Source organism: Mobula birostris, chromosome 25 (assembly GCF_030028105.1).
Source record: "Mobula birostris isolate sMobBir1 chromosome 25, sMobBir1.hap1, whole genome shotgun sequence".
Classification (NCBI taxonomy): domain Eukaryota; kingdom Metazoa; phylum Chordata; class Chondrichthyes; order Myliobatiformes; family Myliobatidae; genus Mobula; species Mobula birostris.
Genome location: NC_092394.1, coordinates 54,208,139 through 54,224,718, shown reverse-complemented (window position 1 = coordinate 54,224,718; position 16,580 = coordinate 54,208,139). Strand labels below are relative to the sequence as shown.

General features: G+C 44.8%; 1 protein-coding gene across 2 annotated transcripts in view; it reads right to left on the bottom strand.

Annotated features, from left to right (window-relative positions):
• Nucleotides 1-15,420, bottom strand: part of LOC140187885 (protein phosphatase PTC7 homolog) — a 106,947-nt gene extending 91,527 nt beyond the window's left edge. The window contains exon 1 of one of the 2 annotated variants that reach the window (XM_072243707.1): nucleotides 14,953-15,420. In XM_072243707.1, the coding sequence (XP_072099808.1) occupies nucleotides 14,953-15,172 (220 nt within the window). In that variant the 5' untranslated portion in view covers nucleotides 15,173-15,420. The remainder of the gene's footprint in view (nucleotides 1-14,952) is intronic. The other variant, XM_072243708.1, reaches the window with a different exon arrangement.
• Nucleotides 15,421-16,580: the final 1,160 nt, after the last annotated feature.

The window sequence follows — 16,580 nt, the reverse complement described above, 5'->3', positions numbered from 1 at the left end:
TGAGGAATTATATACGAGAATATAATAAAAAGGGCTAAAACCTAACTGACTTATTGGCAGCTTCAGAATAATATATAAACAAATAAGTGCTTGTTGCATGGGAAAGCTGTTCTGTGTCAGGATGCTAGCAACAATCAGAGTATGTATGTGATAATGAATGTTTAACAAGCAGCCCCCAGACAGTATGATGTGCTACAACAGACTGTTTTACAGAACCAAATGGCCCTCGATTTTGTTATGGCTGAAAAAGGAGGTGCATGTGCCGTTATAGGACAAGAATGCTGCACCCACATCCCAGATAAATCAGGGAATATTACCTCTCTCTGTTCGCATTTAAAAGGAGGTAAATAAAATCCAGAAAATCAAGGCCAACCTACACGGCTTTAGCTCAAAGGGGTGAAGGTGAACCTTCAGTGGTACCTTCACAGGACGGAATGGCATACTGCTACATTATGCTATCATCACACGAATACTCATACTTGCTGCACTTCTGCGATGTTTCTGGCCCCTTGTCAGCCGGTGCTTTTGCCCTACACCTACAAGGGTATTTATACAAAGTCCCCCTAGGAGGAAGGGGACCTCAGAGAGACAGAGAAGCGAATGATGAGGATGGAGATCACGATGACACAGAAAGCCCTTCGGCTGATCCCAAGGGTTTCTATCCACCCTTCTTACACAAGTATGAAAATTAAGATGTACAACAATCCCGACATTGATAATCCTGGTTGTCATGGAATGACAAAAGGAGGGAATAAGGAATTATATACAGAATTAAAAGGGCTAAAACCTAATTGACATTAGCAGCTTGACAAGTCATGCTGTGAGAATAATGTATAAACAAAGTGCTTGTTGAAGGGAAAGCTGCTTGGTGTAACCCTTATCAAGATGCTTAGCAACAATCAGAGTATGTATGTGATAACGAAAGTTTAACAAGCAGGCCCAGACAGTACTCGGGGCTCACTTGATTGCAGATTTTCCCAGGCTCTACGAGCGGGGCTCTGTTGTATCAACGCAAGCCTGCTAATAAATAGTATGTAATTCTAAGTAAACAGTGTTTGACAATTATTCCCTGGGTCTGAACCTAAAGTCCTCTGCTAGAAAGGCAGATGGACATCTTGCAAGCAGGGTCCCAATGTGTGATAGACCCTCCCGCCAAAACTGAAGAAGTGGACGAACGGACCATTGGGGTGAATTAGAGATGGACAGGCCCACAAGGTAAGCTTTAACCTTGGTTCCTCTCTGCTCTCTGACGACTCTGTTTGTTCCCTCATTTTAGCGAGGAAAATCCACTGACGGGACCCAAAGGGAATAAAGAGGGGGACGGGTGGTTCGAGTCCTCCGGAAAGAGGAAATGGGTAGTTTGACTTCTCCGGGAAGTCAAAACAGGTGGTTCGAGTCCCTTGGAATATGATGGGTGCGCACTTAGACAAATGAGAAGTTGGAGTCTTCTTGTCCAAACACTGGGGAAAAGACAATTTGATTTAAATTTAATACAGCAGGCAGAACAGGGAAAGAGTATAGTTGTCTGATTGGCCTATGGTGACAAGAGACAGAAATAACAGAAGAAAGACAGAAATCAAATTGTTGGACCGATAACACGAAGCGAAGAGGGATAGACGTATGTGACAAAAGAGGCGATCCTAGGAGTTGGCAAGAATTGAGAGCAATTTGTGAAGAATGGGATAAGGGGCAGGCAAAGGAGATGGGGAAAGAAATTGTATCAGAGACAAAACATACTGACCATGGAAGAATGAATAAAGGGAAAAGGGAAATGGAAAATAAAAATAATTCTGGGGTACCCCGCCTCTATCCAGACATACCAACCGATTCCCCAAATGATATTGATGATAATTGTGAATGGGTAAGGCAACCTAATAATCCCGCCGTACTATCGACAGCTGCGTCGGCGCCTGTTTTATCATGGTCAGGTTCCCCACCCCTATATGATTCTCGCCCTGGTGCCTCAGTCGCCAACTCAACAGTCATTGTGTTGCCACTGACCGATGTAGTTCCTCTAGAACAGTTGGGAAGCCCGATACCCGTTTCTGCCCGCACGCACAGTCAGACTGGACCTTTCCCGGACTGGACCCCTGAACAAGGGCCACTGGTTTTAACGGGGCCAATACAGACTCAGTATCAATTGCCCATGAGGACCGTTCCTAACCCACATGCCAGAGTGATGGGACAAGCACCTACTATGCAAATCCGTAAGCCCTGGACTCCTCCCGAACTCTGTGAACGCTGCCCTCCCAAAAAGGTTGACCCCCAAGGGCTCTGTAATTATTTAAGAACTGTCTTGACTATTTATTCCGCTAACTCCCGAGATTTGTTCCCTCTGGCTATGGCCGCCCTTACCCCTACTGATCAGACATGATTCACCACTCGGCTTAGACGTGGCAACTATGACCAGTAAATCGCGACTGGGCAAACTGAAGTATAGATGACTGAAAATATATTGGACGCCTTGTCCCACGTTCTGGCCCCCTCCATAGATGTAACTAAGGTCTTGGAGTATAAACCCAGGAAAGATGAGACCCCCTAATGATTTCCTGAAACGCTTTAATGTCGTTTATTCTGCATAATCAGGAGATCCACCGTATGCAGCAGGGAACCAGTCCCCACTGTACTGTTCTCTCCTCCTCCTCCAAGCCCTGCCCAGCAGCGTGGCCAACAATTAAAGTCAACAATATGAACTGGTCAGATTCCACTCAAGCTTCAGAAGGCCATTTAAAATCAGTTAGTAGTTCACAAAGACAAAGCATTTCTACGAAAGCTGTAAATCAGATAAAGACGTTCATTATTTATCTTTGTAGCTGTATTAACAATCTGTAGCCTTGTCAGAAAGAAGCATCATAGTTCAGTCTTTCAAAGCAAACCACAAAGGCCATCTAAAGGGGAAAAAAAGGTTCATTTAAGTTTTAATACATAACTTTTCAGTGGGTGGCTACAGCAATCTTCTTCATTTTAATATTTGTTTTCTTTCGTTGTGAGGAAAGGTTAATTTTTGATTTTGTCCAATTCTGAACAAATATAAGGACACTACATTATACTTTAAAACAACATCTAGTGTGTTAGTTTGTTAGAAAACAAGATTTATTTGTTCTTAAAAGGTTTTATCAAGTATGGCTCCGATGTTGTACAGATGTTAATAGACCAGAAGATATCAGATTCAGCCCTTGACCTGTGCTAATTAGCTCCCATTGTTAATACACTATACCAACTCAGATGCATAAGTTCCTGAGCCTTGTCAACTTCTGCTGCACTTGGATTCTCGATGTTGCCCTGCTCCCCAAATCCCTTAGCCCTTATTCCTCGCCCAAATGTTTCAACTCTCACAGCAGGCTCAACAAGCAAGCCCTGATATCACACCTGTCCTTGGGCCGGCCCCTATATGACCGCCATTTTGCACTCTATGTGACAATCAAGGACCGGATGTGCCACCGCTGTCCTTTCCCAGAGCTATGGACATCGACAACGAACTGTCGCCTACTTCTCCAAGAAACTCGATCCGGTAGCTTCTGGCTTACTTCCCTGTACTCAAATTCTCCCTGCAGTATACGCCATGGTTCTGGCCACGAGAAACATTAACTTGCACCAGCCAGTGGACATACCCACCTCTCATGACAGAGTTGCCCTGATGAGCATCGGTCAAACTCAGGGCCTTGCAGAGGCCCGCTACACTAGATATGAGGTCCTTCTCCTACAGAACCCCCTTCTCCATTCTTTCCCGTTCTACTGTGAACCCAGCCACCTCTGTAGAATGCCCAGAGTCTAGCCTCACCGCCCCATGATTATGCAACAATAAATCATCAATTGACAGAAGTCCGACCTGAAATGACTGACGTTCCCTTCGCTAACCCAGACTTAGTCTTCTACACTGATGGAAGCTCCTTTATAGACAACCAAGCCCAGTGCCGTGCAGGCTACGTGGTTGCTTCTGACATAGAAACCGTGGAGTCCACTTCCCTTCTCCTCACTCGGCACAGCAAGCTGAACTCTTTGCACTCACTAGAGAATGCATCCTAGCCCGCTGGGAAATCGGCCAATATTTTTACAGACTCTCGATATGCCTTTGGTGTCGCTGATAACTTCAGCCAACTTTGGAAAGCTATGGGTTACGTCACCTCCTCTGGTATGCCCATCACTAAAAAAATGTACATCGACAACCTTTTGTCCGCCAGCTGTCTTCCTTCCCAACTGGCCATTATAAAACACACACTAACTCTGCACACACTAACAGCACGACTGAGACTGACCGTGGAAACAACAGAGCTGACTCAGCTGCAAAACAAGCTTCCCCTACTGGAGCACTGACTGTTCCCCACATGACGAATTGCCACGAAAAATCTGAATCCCGTTTCCAAGTCATAGGGTACACCTGGAACTGAGGATGTGCGTGTTTTACAGAGGGACGCCTCTGATAAAGAGAAAGCCACCTGGGAATCAGCTGGATGTTTTTACTCACTGACCCAGGACCTCTGGTTTACTCCTGTCCGTCAGGTCTGCATACCTGAAACCATACTGGGCTATATTGTAGATTTTGTACATACCAATACTCACCTTGGCAAGGAGAGAATGGTAAGGAAATGTTTGGAATCATGGTGGAGTCCGGAACTGGAGAAAGTAGCAGAAAATGTTGCCAGACGATGTCTGATATACCAAGAACATAATCCAGGAAAAGGCATCTTATGCCCAAAGATACCCTTTCTGCCAGCTACAACTCAGTTTTATCGTATTACCATGCACGCACTGTTATAAGTATTGTCTTGTAATTCTTCATGTTTTTAGAAGATAGATTGAAGCATATCCCACCACAGATAACAAAGCCAATACCGTGGTACATGCTTTGTGGAAAGAAATCATTCCCAGACTCGGGGTACTGGGGCAAGATGTATCTGACAACGGCCCTCACTTTGTGGGTGAAATTAATACCCAACTATGCCAGGCTCTGGGTATTGAACAGAGCCCCCACAGACTGCAGGCCGCCGGCCTGATTGAAAGGGTTAATGGGATACTGAAAAATAAATTGGCTAAACTAGGACCTCATTCCATTCCTACTCTGTCGCGTGGCACAGGCAGTAAGCCCGAGATTACTACCTTTGCTGTCTTTTTTCTCAACTCCCTTCCTAACTCCCTATATTCTCCTTTCAGGACCTCTTCCCTTTTCCTACCTATGTCATTGGTACCTATATATACCACAACCTCTGGCTCCTCACCCTCCCACTTCAGGATATCTTGGACGCGATCAGAAACATCCTGGACCCTGGCACCAGGGAGGCAAACTACCATTCGGGTCTCCTGACTGCATCCACAGAATCGCCTATCTGACCCCCTAAATATAGAGTCCCCTATCACTGCTGCCATCCTCTTCCTTTCCCTACCCTTCTGAGCCATAGGGCCAGACTCTGTGTCAGCGACATGGCCACTGTTGCTTCCCCGAGGTAAGCTGTCCCCCCCCCCCCAACAGTACTCAAACAGGAGTACTTATTGTCAAGGGGCACAGCCACTGGGCTACTCTCTAGTACCTGACCCTTCCCCTTCCTAACTGTGACCCACTTGTCTGCCTCCCGTGGCCCCAGTGTGACCACCTGCCTGTAACTCCTGTCTGTCAACTCCTCACTCTCCCTGACCAGACGAAGGTCATCGAGCTGCAGCTCCAGTTCCCTAACACGGTCCCTTAGGAGCTGCAGCTCAGCGCACCTGGCGCAGATGTGGACATCCGGGAGGCTGGGAGACTCCAGGGCCTCCCACATCCGACTCCGAGAACAACAAGCTGCCCTCACACTCATACTTCCCCCTTTCCTCAAATAACAGGAAAAAGTGAAAACCAAACCTACTCCGCCTCACCTGTTTCCACCTAAGCCTGTTGAGCCAAAGCCCTTAGGCCTTCACTCTACTCCCGGCTCACTCTGCTGCCCGCAAAACGACGCTACCCGTTGTATAAGGCTGTGTTCCTTTTAAATCTTCCAAGCTTCACTGCCCGACGTCACACGCTTGCGCAGTCCGGCCTGTCTTAACTCCGATGAAAAAATGAAAAATTCAAAATGGCTTCTCTTCTAAACTTTTTGTCTGTCTCTATTTTGGAGACTTTTATAACCTCTCCTGCACTCTCCTTTCCTTTTACTTCATCCTCACTTTTCCACACTGTTGAACCCCTACTATTTAGTTTAAAGCCAAATCCACAGCTCTAGTTCTGCGATTCACCAGGACTCTGATCCTAGCACGGGTCAGGTGGACCCGTCCCACCCTTTGCCAATTTGCCCATGGCTCAAACAGCAATCTAGAAATTATCTTTATGGTTCTGTATTTTAATTTAGCCCTTAGCTGCAAAATCGATATTTGTTTTGCTTGATTCCACACTCACCATTGGGAGACTCATTGCTCCACACTATAACTTTGAGAATTTCATGTAATTCCTGCAACCACTACTAGCACTTTTAGTGATGAGATTAGTTTCATTCATATGGTGCTTTGATATCCCTGAGCTCTCCCAAAGCTTTTATGACAAATCCACAAATTGCGTTAATTGTGTTAATTTTCATTAGTAATTACACTGGGTTACAGACATTCGGAGGATATCATAGCGCTGTCCAACTTCCCTGCTCTTTCACAAGTTTCACTATCAATATCTGGCTGAGAAAATGTATCAAGATGCCAATTACTATTTAACCACTTCAAGTGCCAAAATCAGTTAAGTGAATGTTTAACAGTACAGTGTACTACCAGAAAGCTTGCTCAGCATTGGAAATTTACTCTTAAAGCACATCTGCACTGGCAGAGGATGTGGATATAAAGTGCCAATTTCACATAGGACTATACCAGTTAGGTTCAGGACAGACCTGGCAACTCAATGTAGGGCATTCAAGCCCTATTGAATGCTCCGTCAACAATAGCAAAAATGTAGAGAACCACATTTTGAGACATCAAGGGTTGGCATATCCCACACTCCGCACTGGCAAGCATTTATTCAACCTAGTCAAGTTCCAACAGTGTTATATGTAATCAAACAACATTCAGAAAGTGCAAAGTGATTTTACAGCCAATTGATTAAATCAAAGCTCTTTCCTGACATATTCAGTAGCTGATGGCGGTGAACAATTCCAACGCTAGGAAGAAGGGGCTCTCAAGAACATTTTAATCTTCAAAAATAGCAGAACACGGCATGTGAGTACAAGGACAAGGTGTTTAGGAAGAACTGTTGAATAGATCTCCTGTCCTGGTAGATCCCTACCATCACAGAAGCAAGACTTCAACTACTTCTATTCACTCTACAAGAGATCAAGACACAGCTAAATCTTTGGGATCAGACTGTACTGTAGTACTGATGAGCTACACTGCAGGACAAGCTAATCCTCTAGCCATGCTGCTCGAGTACACAGATAACACTGGCACATGATAAGATGGACTCTTGACTTCACAATCTACCTGCCAACTTGCACTGCATTTTCTCTGGAGTGTAACATTTTATTGTGATTGTTTTACCTTGTACTACAGTGCACGCTGTAATGAATTGGTCTGTATAGATGGCACGTAGGACTAGTTTTTCTACTGTACATTGGTAGATGTGACAATAATAAACCATTTAAGAATGTACAATATTGAAAACTGAAAGATATACCATATTCAGTAAAAGGACATATCTGACAATTACCATCCAGCCTCCTCTCATTCATCAAAGAGCTGGAGTATGTTATAGACAGGGCTATCAGGAAATATAGCCTCTCGCCAACTTGGGTTGAACCGGAACCACCTCAATCCAAACCGCATCACAGCCTTAGTTTAAATATAGACCAAACTCTGAATTCCAGAAGGAAGAAGAGTGGCTCCCTTTGACGTGAGACGTATGGTTGGAATCAAGGGAACATGGCAGTTGGAGGTCAATCAGCACTCCCACACTGTCTTTGGCCCAGCTTCCTTGAGCTGCCTTCCTTCCATCAAGTAGTCATCAGTGGGGATGTTTGCTGTTAACCAAAATGTTAAATTCAACTTGCAGTTCCCCAGAAAATGAAGCAGATCATGACTATATGCAGGAAGACCCAGACAAGAGCTGAAAGTGACAACATTTCCTTGTGGCTCTGGAACTCAATCTCCCTGACTAATGAAGGCCAACATAACACATGACTTCTTACCAACCCTATCAATTTGTATGACAACTTTGAGAGATCTATGGACATGGACCCCACGATCCCGTTCCTCCACACTGCTCAGAACCCTGTATCCTGCCTTCAAATTCGACCTTCCAAAGTGAGTCATTTCACATTTCCACATTGAACTCTGTCTACCACTCCTCAGCCTAGCTCTGTACCCTGTCCATGACCCATTGCAAACTACAATCCTCCGCACCATCCACAAATCCACCAACATTTGTGTCAGCTGCAAACTTATGACCCCCCCCCCTTTCCACTTTCTTATCCAAGTAATTTATGAAAAATCACAAAGAGCAGGAGTCCCGTAACAGATCCTGCGGAACACCACCGGTCATCAACCTCCAGTCAGAAAATTCTCCATCTTCCACTGCCCTCTGCTTTCTGTAGGAAAGCCAATTCTGAATCCGTGCAACCAAGTTTCACTGGTTTTCTCATGCCTCCTGGCTTTCTGACTGAGCCTATGGGGAGGCTTGTCAAATTCCTTACTAAAATCTATATATACCACATCCACTACTCTGTCTTTATCAATAAGTTGTCACTTCCTCAAACAATTCAATCAGGCTTGTGAGGCACTATCTGCCTTCACAAAGCCATGTTAGCTATCCTTAATCAGACTACAATTATTAGATCTCCCCTCAACCTTCATCACACCAGAGAAAACAATTCAAGTTTGCCCAACATCTCCTTGTATCACACTCCCCCTAATCCAGGCAGCATTCTGTTAAATCCGTTCTGCTCTCTCTCCGAAGTCTCCACATCTTTCCTGTAATGGGGTGATCAGAATTGGATGCAATACTCCAGGCGCAGCCTAACCAGTTTTATAAAATTTCAACATAACTTCCCAACTCTTAAATTCAGTGCCATGATTAATAAAGTCGAGCATGCCCTATGCCTTTCTTTACCACCCTATCAATGTGTGCAGCAATTTTCAGGGGGTTATGGCCATGGACCCCAAGATCTCCCTGTAATTAAACACTTAAGTTTCTTGCCACTAACTATGTACTTTCCCTTTACATTTGACCTGCTAAATGTTTAGCCAGATTAAAACTTCATCTTCCATTTCTCTACCTATATATGCAAAGGACCTATATCCCAATGTGTCCTAAATTTTCTAAAGATCAAAGAGCTGATTGTAGACTTCAGGAAGAGAACACAAAGCAATCAGAAGTGGAGAGAGTGAGCAATTTCAAGTTCCTTGGTGTCACTGTTATTAATCTGGATGCAACATATTGCTTTGTAGGAAGCCATGTCCTCATCTAGGATGAATGTAGAAAATCTAGTTAAGAAGAAAAGCTTACAAAAAAGTTCAAGAAACTAGGTACTGTTAGAGCTCTAGAAAATTACAAGGGTGCCAGGAAGGAGCTCAAGAATGAAATTACAAGAGCTAGAAGGGGCAATGAGAAGGCCTTGGCGAGCAGGATTAAGGAAAACCCCAAGGCATTCTACAAGTATGTGGAGAGGAGCCTTGTGAGAATAGGACCAATCAGAAACGAGAGTGGAAACGTGCATGGAGCCAAAGGAGGTAGCAGAGGTACTTAATAAATACTTTGCTTCAGTATTCACCAGTGAAAAGGACCTTGGTCTTACAACTGATACTCATCTCTGCTGTAATATTTCACCCACTACATTCCTTCATCACCTATGGGGAAGGGAGTTCAAAAGACTTGCAATTCTCAGAGAAACTCACTTTACTCTAGTCCTCATCTTTCCTTCCCCAGTCCTGCTGAAGGGTAATCTTTTCCATAGACGCTGTCTGGCCTGCTGAGTTCCTCCAGCATTTCGTGTGTGCTGCTTGGATTTTCAGCATCTGCAGGTTTTCTGTTGTTTGTGATTGTCTTACTAACTTGATTAGGTTTCTAAGGATGTAAAGGGTTTCTTTTTTTATGTCACTGCACAGTCTAATTAAAATGGCTTCTTTGTTATGTTATAATTGAAAGGGCTTCTTTGTTATGTTAACTGCCTTCCCGCTAGCAGTTTGTTTGAATCACGTTACTGATAAGATGATGTTATGAACCAACTGCGATATTTGTTGTTTTTGGCGTATCTGTAAGATATTGTATGCGCGGGGTTTTGGGGCAGAAGGCGGGAGAGAGAGACAGAGGATGGACCAGGTGCTGTGAGTCCGCTAAAGGGGGTCAGACCCCGAGCGGGGCGTTCGGCGAGAGGATACGGAGACGGACTCCTGTGGAGCGTCTGGTCGACCACCGTTGTTGGTCCCAGGCGGCTGGTTGAGGTGGTCTGAGAGGTCGCAGGGTGAAGAAGAAGGGTCTTGAGCTCCAACTGTTTGTGCACGAAGAGATTGAACTTTGATAAGTGTGGCACCTTTTATTTTCCTTTTATATTTTATTCTCTATTAATTATATAGTTCCAGTAATATCTATAAACTGTAAATCATTTAATCGTATCTGGTGTGTTGTCTGTTATTTGGGCGGGGTGGGGTACATCACACAGCATCCACACAAACTTATCACCCAGTTTGGCAGGGCCGAAGGCTGTTTCCCTAGACGACAGCGAGCCGGGCGACCCTGACGGTGGCCAGGGGGGCTACAAGGAGGTGATTAGTGAAAGTACAGCAATGAATGTCATCTCCACGACCCGGCCATTCGATTTAGAATAGGCTTACCCATAGAACGCATCTTATTCTGTCTGGAAGTCTGTCTCAAGTGAAGTTTAGCAATGGTCCGTATGGGAACCTCTGCTGTAACATGGATGGATGGGTAGGTTAGTAAGTTTACAAATGGCACGAAGGTCGGTGGTGTTGTGGATAGTGTAGAAGGTTGCCAAAGGATACAGTGGGATATAGGTCCTTTGCACAAATAGGTAGAAAAATGGAAGATGGAGTTTAATCTGGCTAAACATGAGGTTCAGCAGATCAAATATAAAGGGGAAGTACACAGTTAGCAGCAAGAAACTTAAGTGTTTAATTACAGGGAGATCTTGGGGTCCATGGCCATAACCCCCCTGAAAATTGCTGCACACATTGATAGGGTGGTAAAGAAAGGCGTAGGGCATGCTCAACTTTATTAATCATGGCACTGAATTCGAGAGTTGGGAAGTTATGTTGCTATTTTATAAAACTATGGTTAGGCTGCGCCTGGAGTATTGCATCCAATTCTGATCACCCCATTACGGGAAAGACATGGAGACTTTGGAGAGAGTGCAAAGTTAGTGCACTGAAACATATGAATGTATAGACATTAAAAAAGGGCATGTGCTGGAGTTTTTGGAAGGTATTAAGTTAGATAAATTGCTGGGACTAGATGAGATATACCCCAGGTTACTGTGGGAAGTGAAGGAGGAGATTGCTGAGCCTCTGGCGATGATCTTTGCATAGCAATAGGGACAGAAGTACCAGAATATTGTAAGTTTTTAAATGTTGCTCCCTGTTCAAGAAAGGGAGTAGAGATAACCCAGTAAATTATAGACCAGTACGTCTTACTTCAGTGGTGGGCACGTTGTTGAAGATCCTGGAGATAGGATTTACAAGCACTTGAAGAGACATAGTCTGATTAGGGATTGTCAGCTGGTCATGCCTTACGAACCTGATTAAATTCTTTGAGGATGTAACAAAACACATTGATGAAGGTAAAGTAGTGGATGTGGTGTATATGGATTTCAGCAAGGCAAATGAAAAGGTTCCTCATGCAAGGCTTATTGAAAAAGTATCGAGGCCTGGGATCCAGGGAGACATTGCTTTGTGGATCCAGAATTGGCTTGCCCACAGAAAGCAAAGGGAGGTCGTGGATGTTCGTACTCTGCATGGAGGATGGTGACCAGTGGTGCTCGGCAGGGATCTGTTCTGGGACTCCACCTCTTTGTGATTTTTATGAACGACCTGCATAAGGAAGTAGAAGGGTGGTTAGTAAGTTTGCTGATGGAACAAAAGTTAGGTTGTTGTGGATAGTCCAGAGGGTTGTCAGAGGCTACAGCGCGACATCAATAGGATGCAGAACTGGGCTGAGAAGTGACAGATGAAGTTCAACCCAGAAAACTGTGAAGTGGTTCATTTTGGTTGGCCAAATTTGAAGACAGAATATAATATTAATGGTAAGACTCTTGGCAGTGTGGAGGATCAGTGGTATCTTGGGGTCTGTGCCAATAGGACACTCAAAAGCTGCACAGGTTGACAGTGTTATGAAGACATATGGTGTGTCGGCCTTCCTCAACCGCGGGATTGAGTTCAAGAGCCATGAGGTAATGTTATAGTTATATAAGACCTTAGTTAGACCCCACTTGGAGTACTGTGTTCAGTTCTGGTCACCTCATTACAGGAAGGATTTGGATGCTATAGAGAGAGTGCAGACGAGATTTACAAGGATGTTGCCTGGATTGGAGACTATGCCTTATGAAAATAGGTTGAGTGAACTTGGCCTTTTCTCCTTGGAGCGACTAAGGATGAGAGGTGATCTGATAGAGATGTATAAGATGATGAGAGGCATTGATTGTGTGGATAGCCAGAGGCTTTTTTCCCAGGGCTGAAATGGCTAACAGGAAGGGGCATAGTTTTAAGGTGCTTGGCAGTAGGTACAGAGGGGATGTCAGGGGTAAGTTTTTCCACACAGAGAGCGGTGGGTGCGTGGAATGCACTGCCAGCAACAGTGGTACAGGCAGATACAACAGGGTCTTTTAAAACAGTGGCCCCCAACCACCGGGCCACGAGCATGTGCTACCAGGTCGTGAGGAAACAACATGATTTGGTGATATGAACCGATATGAGTCAGCTGCACCTTTCCTCATTCCCTGTCACACCCACTGCTGAACTTGAACACACGCAAGGTCCGCAAGAATATTGTCGATATTAAACCAGTCCACAGTGCGCAAAACGTTGGGGACCCCTGTTTTAAAAGACCCTTAGATAGGTACTTGGAGCCTAGAAAAATAGACAGCAATGCTGCAAGGAAATTCTAGGCAGTTTCTAGAATAGGTTACATGGTCGGCACAACATTGTGGGCCGAAGGGCCTGTAATGTGGTGTAGATTTCTGTGTTCTATGTCCTGCAAACCCTGCCAGAGCTAACATGTATGTTGCCTCCAACCTCTCCCGGAACTGTTTCTTGGCTCTTGAAATAGCCCTCCAGAAGTCATACCTGGTTTTCTTAGAGAGACCTGGATCGCCAGACTTAAATGCCACAGATCTAGCCCTCCCAAGACTATGCAACGCCTGTTTCATCCACGGCTTTTGGTCTGGGAACGTACACCATGTTTTCATAGGCACACACCCATCCACACGGGTTTTTAATGAAGTATGTGTCAAACGTGGCATACTCATCCAGGATCGAAGATGTCTCCTTGGACTCAGTCCAAAACTCTGATTCAAAGCAGCCCTGGAAGTGCTCCTGCCCCTCCCTTGTTCACACCTTCTTGGTCATCACTACTGGTGCTGCAGTCTTCAGTTTCTACCGGTACTTTATTTATCATCAAATACTACCTAAATTTCATGCCTGCAGATTACATCGCTCAGTTTGTCTTGTGTCTGTTTGACATTAGCCTGAGATGGAATGTACACCACGACGAAAAAGATCGCTGAATCTCACATGGCAGGTAAAATGGTCAGTGCTTAATCGCGAGATATCCCAGGTCTGGTGCACAATATTGGGATGTCAGTGACACATTAGCACATCACAAGAAGTTGATCATGAGGCATACATATAGTTATGAATAATAATTAGTTACAATAATATTCTTAAAGACCACCAGATTAGTCAATTATATTTCCTTCATAAATCCAAACTCAAGCATATTATTACTATGTGCCCTGATATTATGTCCATTATTAGAGAATTTAATGTTTTGTCTACCACAGACATTAGGATAACAGATTAATAGTTTCGTGTTTTTTCCTCACTCTCTCCTTTCTGAAACAATGGAATCAGGTTTGATAGGCCTCAATCTGCAACTCTTGAAGATAACTAAATCAGACACTATCCTTACAGTGATATTTTGGAAACAGGATCATAGGCTTGGGTTTTATTGGCTTTCACTCATTAACTGAATGATTTTTAAGTGAAATTTATTTTGTTTGCTCTTTAATTGGACCTTGGATTTTTAGCACTCAAATCAGTATTCATGAAACTTTGATTCAGTCACTTATCTATGGAAATAACCTGCAGAAATATCAGAGGTCAATAAGAATTTAAAAAAACAAAAGCAGCACAGGATTTATTTTTCAAAGGATAGAATTGAACAGGAGGAAACTTACGCTTAAATTATCATTTCTTAATTAGCGCCAAACTTCATTGTGCCCTTGGCTTCATTCTAAGGTAACTGGCTGAAGGTCACAGAGATCAACAGGCACGCAGCTGTGGTTTCACCACAGACCACATCAAATCAGTGAAGTGAAGGGGGAGAGGGGCTGCCAGCCAACCAAAGGAGGGACAGCAAGTGAGGGAATAGTAGGAAAAGGAAGGTGGAGGGCTTGGTATCAAAGAATGGATCAAGCCAGTAGGGAAATTGAAAAGTTAGAGAAAAATTTAAAGGGAGCGGTGGTGTACGAGGCTAGAGGGATGGATGTGAAGCAGGGATTCAAGGGGGTGGGGAGGGAGAATTAGTGGCTGACGAGAACCGGGGAGGTAACGGAGAGGGTGACCGTATGGGAGACCCCTTACAGGGAAGAGGCAAAGGGGCTGGGGGAAATACAGTAACCTGCTCTGGGGGGAGGGGTGACAGGGCCTGGGATGACCGTGAAGAGGTGACCGATGACTGAAGGGGCACGTTACGTGTGTGTATATGTGTGCGTGTTGGGGTGGGGGGGGAAGACAGGGTAACCAGCGTGGTGGGCATCTCACGGGGAGGTCTCCCGGCCTTACCCAACACGTCCGCCAGCCTGTGACTGGCCACGAAACAGGCATCATCCCCGTAGCCCAGGCCCTTGCAGCGGTCTTTGCCGAAGCCGCAGCCGACGGTGATGAGCCGGTACTCCCGCCTGTCCGTCCGCTGGAGGCCGCCCCCGAGCAGTGCACGGGCCACAAGGCGGCCACACGCCAACAGTGACTGCATCGTCCCGGTCCGGCCGCCGCTCTCACACATCGGCCGGCACCAGGTACTGCCCCGGCCTGATTGACACTATCTACAGCCATTCAACAGCAGCGCCGCCAACCAATTCACCAATCGAAGCCCTTCGTAGGTGGGGTGCAGGGGAGACCAACCTCCGTATGGTGGCCCCGTAGCCAATCAAACTGCGGCATGCCTGTCGACATGTACCGCCTCGTCCCACCGCGCCTCCTGCTGGTGAGAGATGAGGGTCGCCTCCTCTGCAGATATGCCGTATACTGAACTGAGCAGAGGACTTAATTGCAAGTTTCCAAAACAACGTTCGCGCAAATCAAAACTGAAGCGAAAGAACTAGTCAGCTCTATCCAAGTCTTGGGAAACACTGACGGTACAGAAACAGTGAATCAGAATCATGTTTATCATGTGACGTGAAATGTGTTAACTTGGCAGTAGCAGTTCAACGTCATACATAATCTAGCAGAGAGAAAAAATAATAATCATAAACAGAATAACAGTAATCATAAATAAGTAAATCAATTACGGTATACGTATATTGAATAGATTTTAAAAACGTGCCAAAAACACAAATACTGTATGTTTTAAAAAAGTGAGATAGTGTCCAAAGATTCAATGTCCATTTAGGAATCAGATGGCAGAGGGGAAGAAGCTGTTCCTGAATCGCTGAGCGTGTGCCTTCAGGCTTCTGTACCTCCTACCTGATGGTAACAGTGAGAAAAGGGCATGACCTGGGTGCTAGAGGTTCTTAATAATGGAAGCTGACTTTCTGAAACATTGCTCCCTGAAGATGTCCTGGGTACTTTGTAGGCTAGTACCCAAGGTGAAGCTGACTCCATTTACACCCTTCTGAAGCTTCTTTCAGTACTATGATGTAGCCCCTCCATACCAGACAGTGATGCAGCCTGTCAGAATGCTCTCCACCATACAACTATGAAAGTTTTTGAGTGTATTTGTTGACATGCCAAATCTCTTCAAACTCCTGATAAAGTATAGCAGCTATGCTGCCTTCTTTATAACTACATCAATATGTTGGGACCAGGTTAGATCCTCAGAGATCTTGACACCCAGAAGCTTGAAACCGCTCACTCTCTCCACTTCTGATCCCTCTATGAGAATTGGTATGTGATCCTTCGTCTTACCCTTCCTGAAGTACACAATCAGCTCTTTCGTTTTCTGCCAATAACCAAATCAGAAGATAATGCAAAAAACATTAGGCACATCTTGTGCAAGATGTGAGTAAGAGTAAGGCAGGACTTAAAAATATCATGGGAGACAACAGGCAAGAAAAAAGCAGACTGTAACAGATCTTAAGAGTATGTGAAAGTCACTTTACCCTAACGCTGGACAAAACCACACATTTGATTCAAAGATTCAAAATATATTTATTATCAAAGTATGTGTAAATTATACAACTTTGTGATTCGTC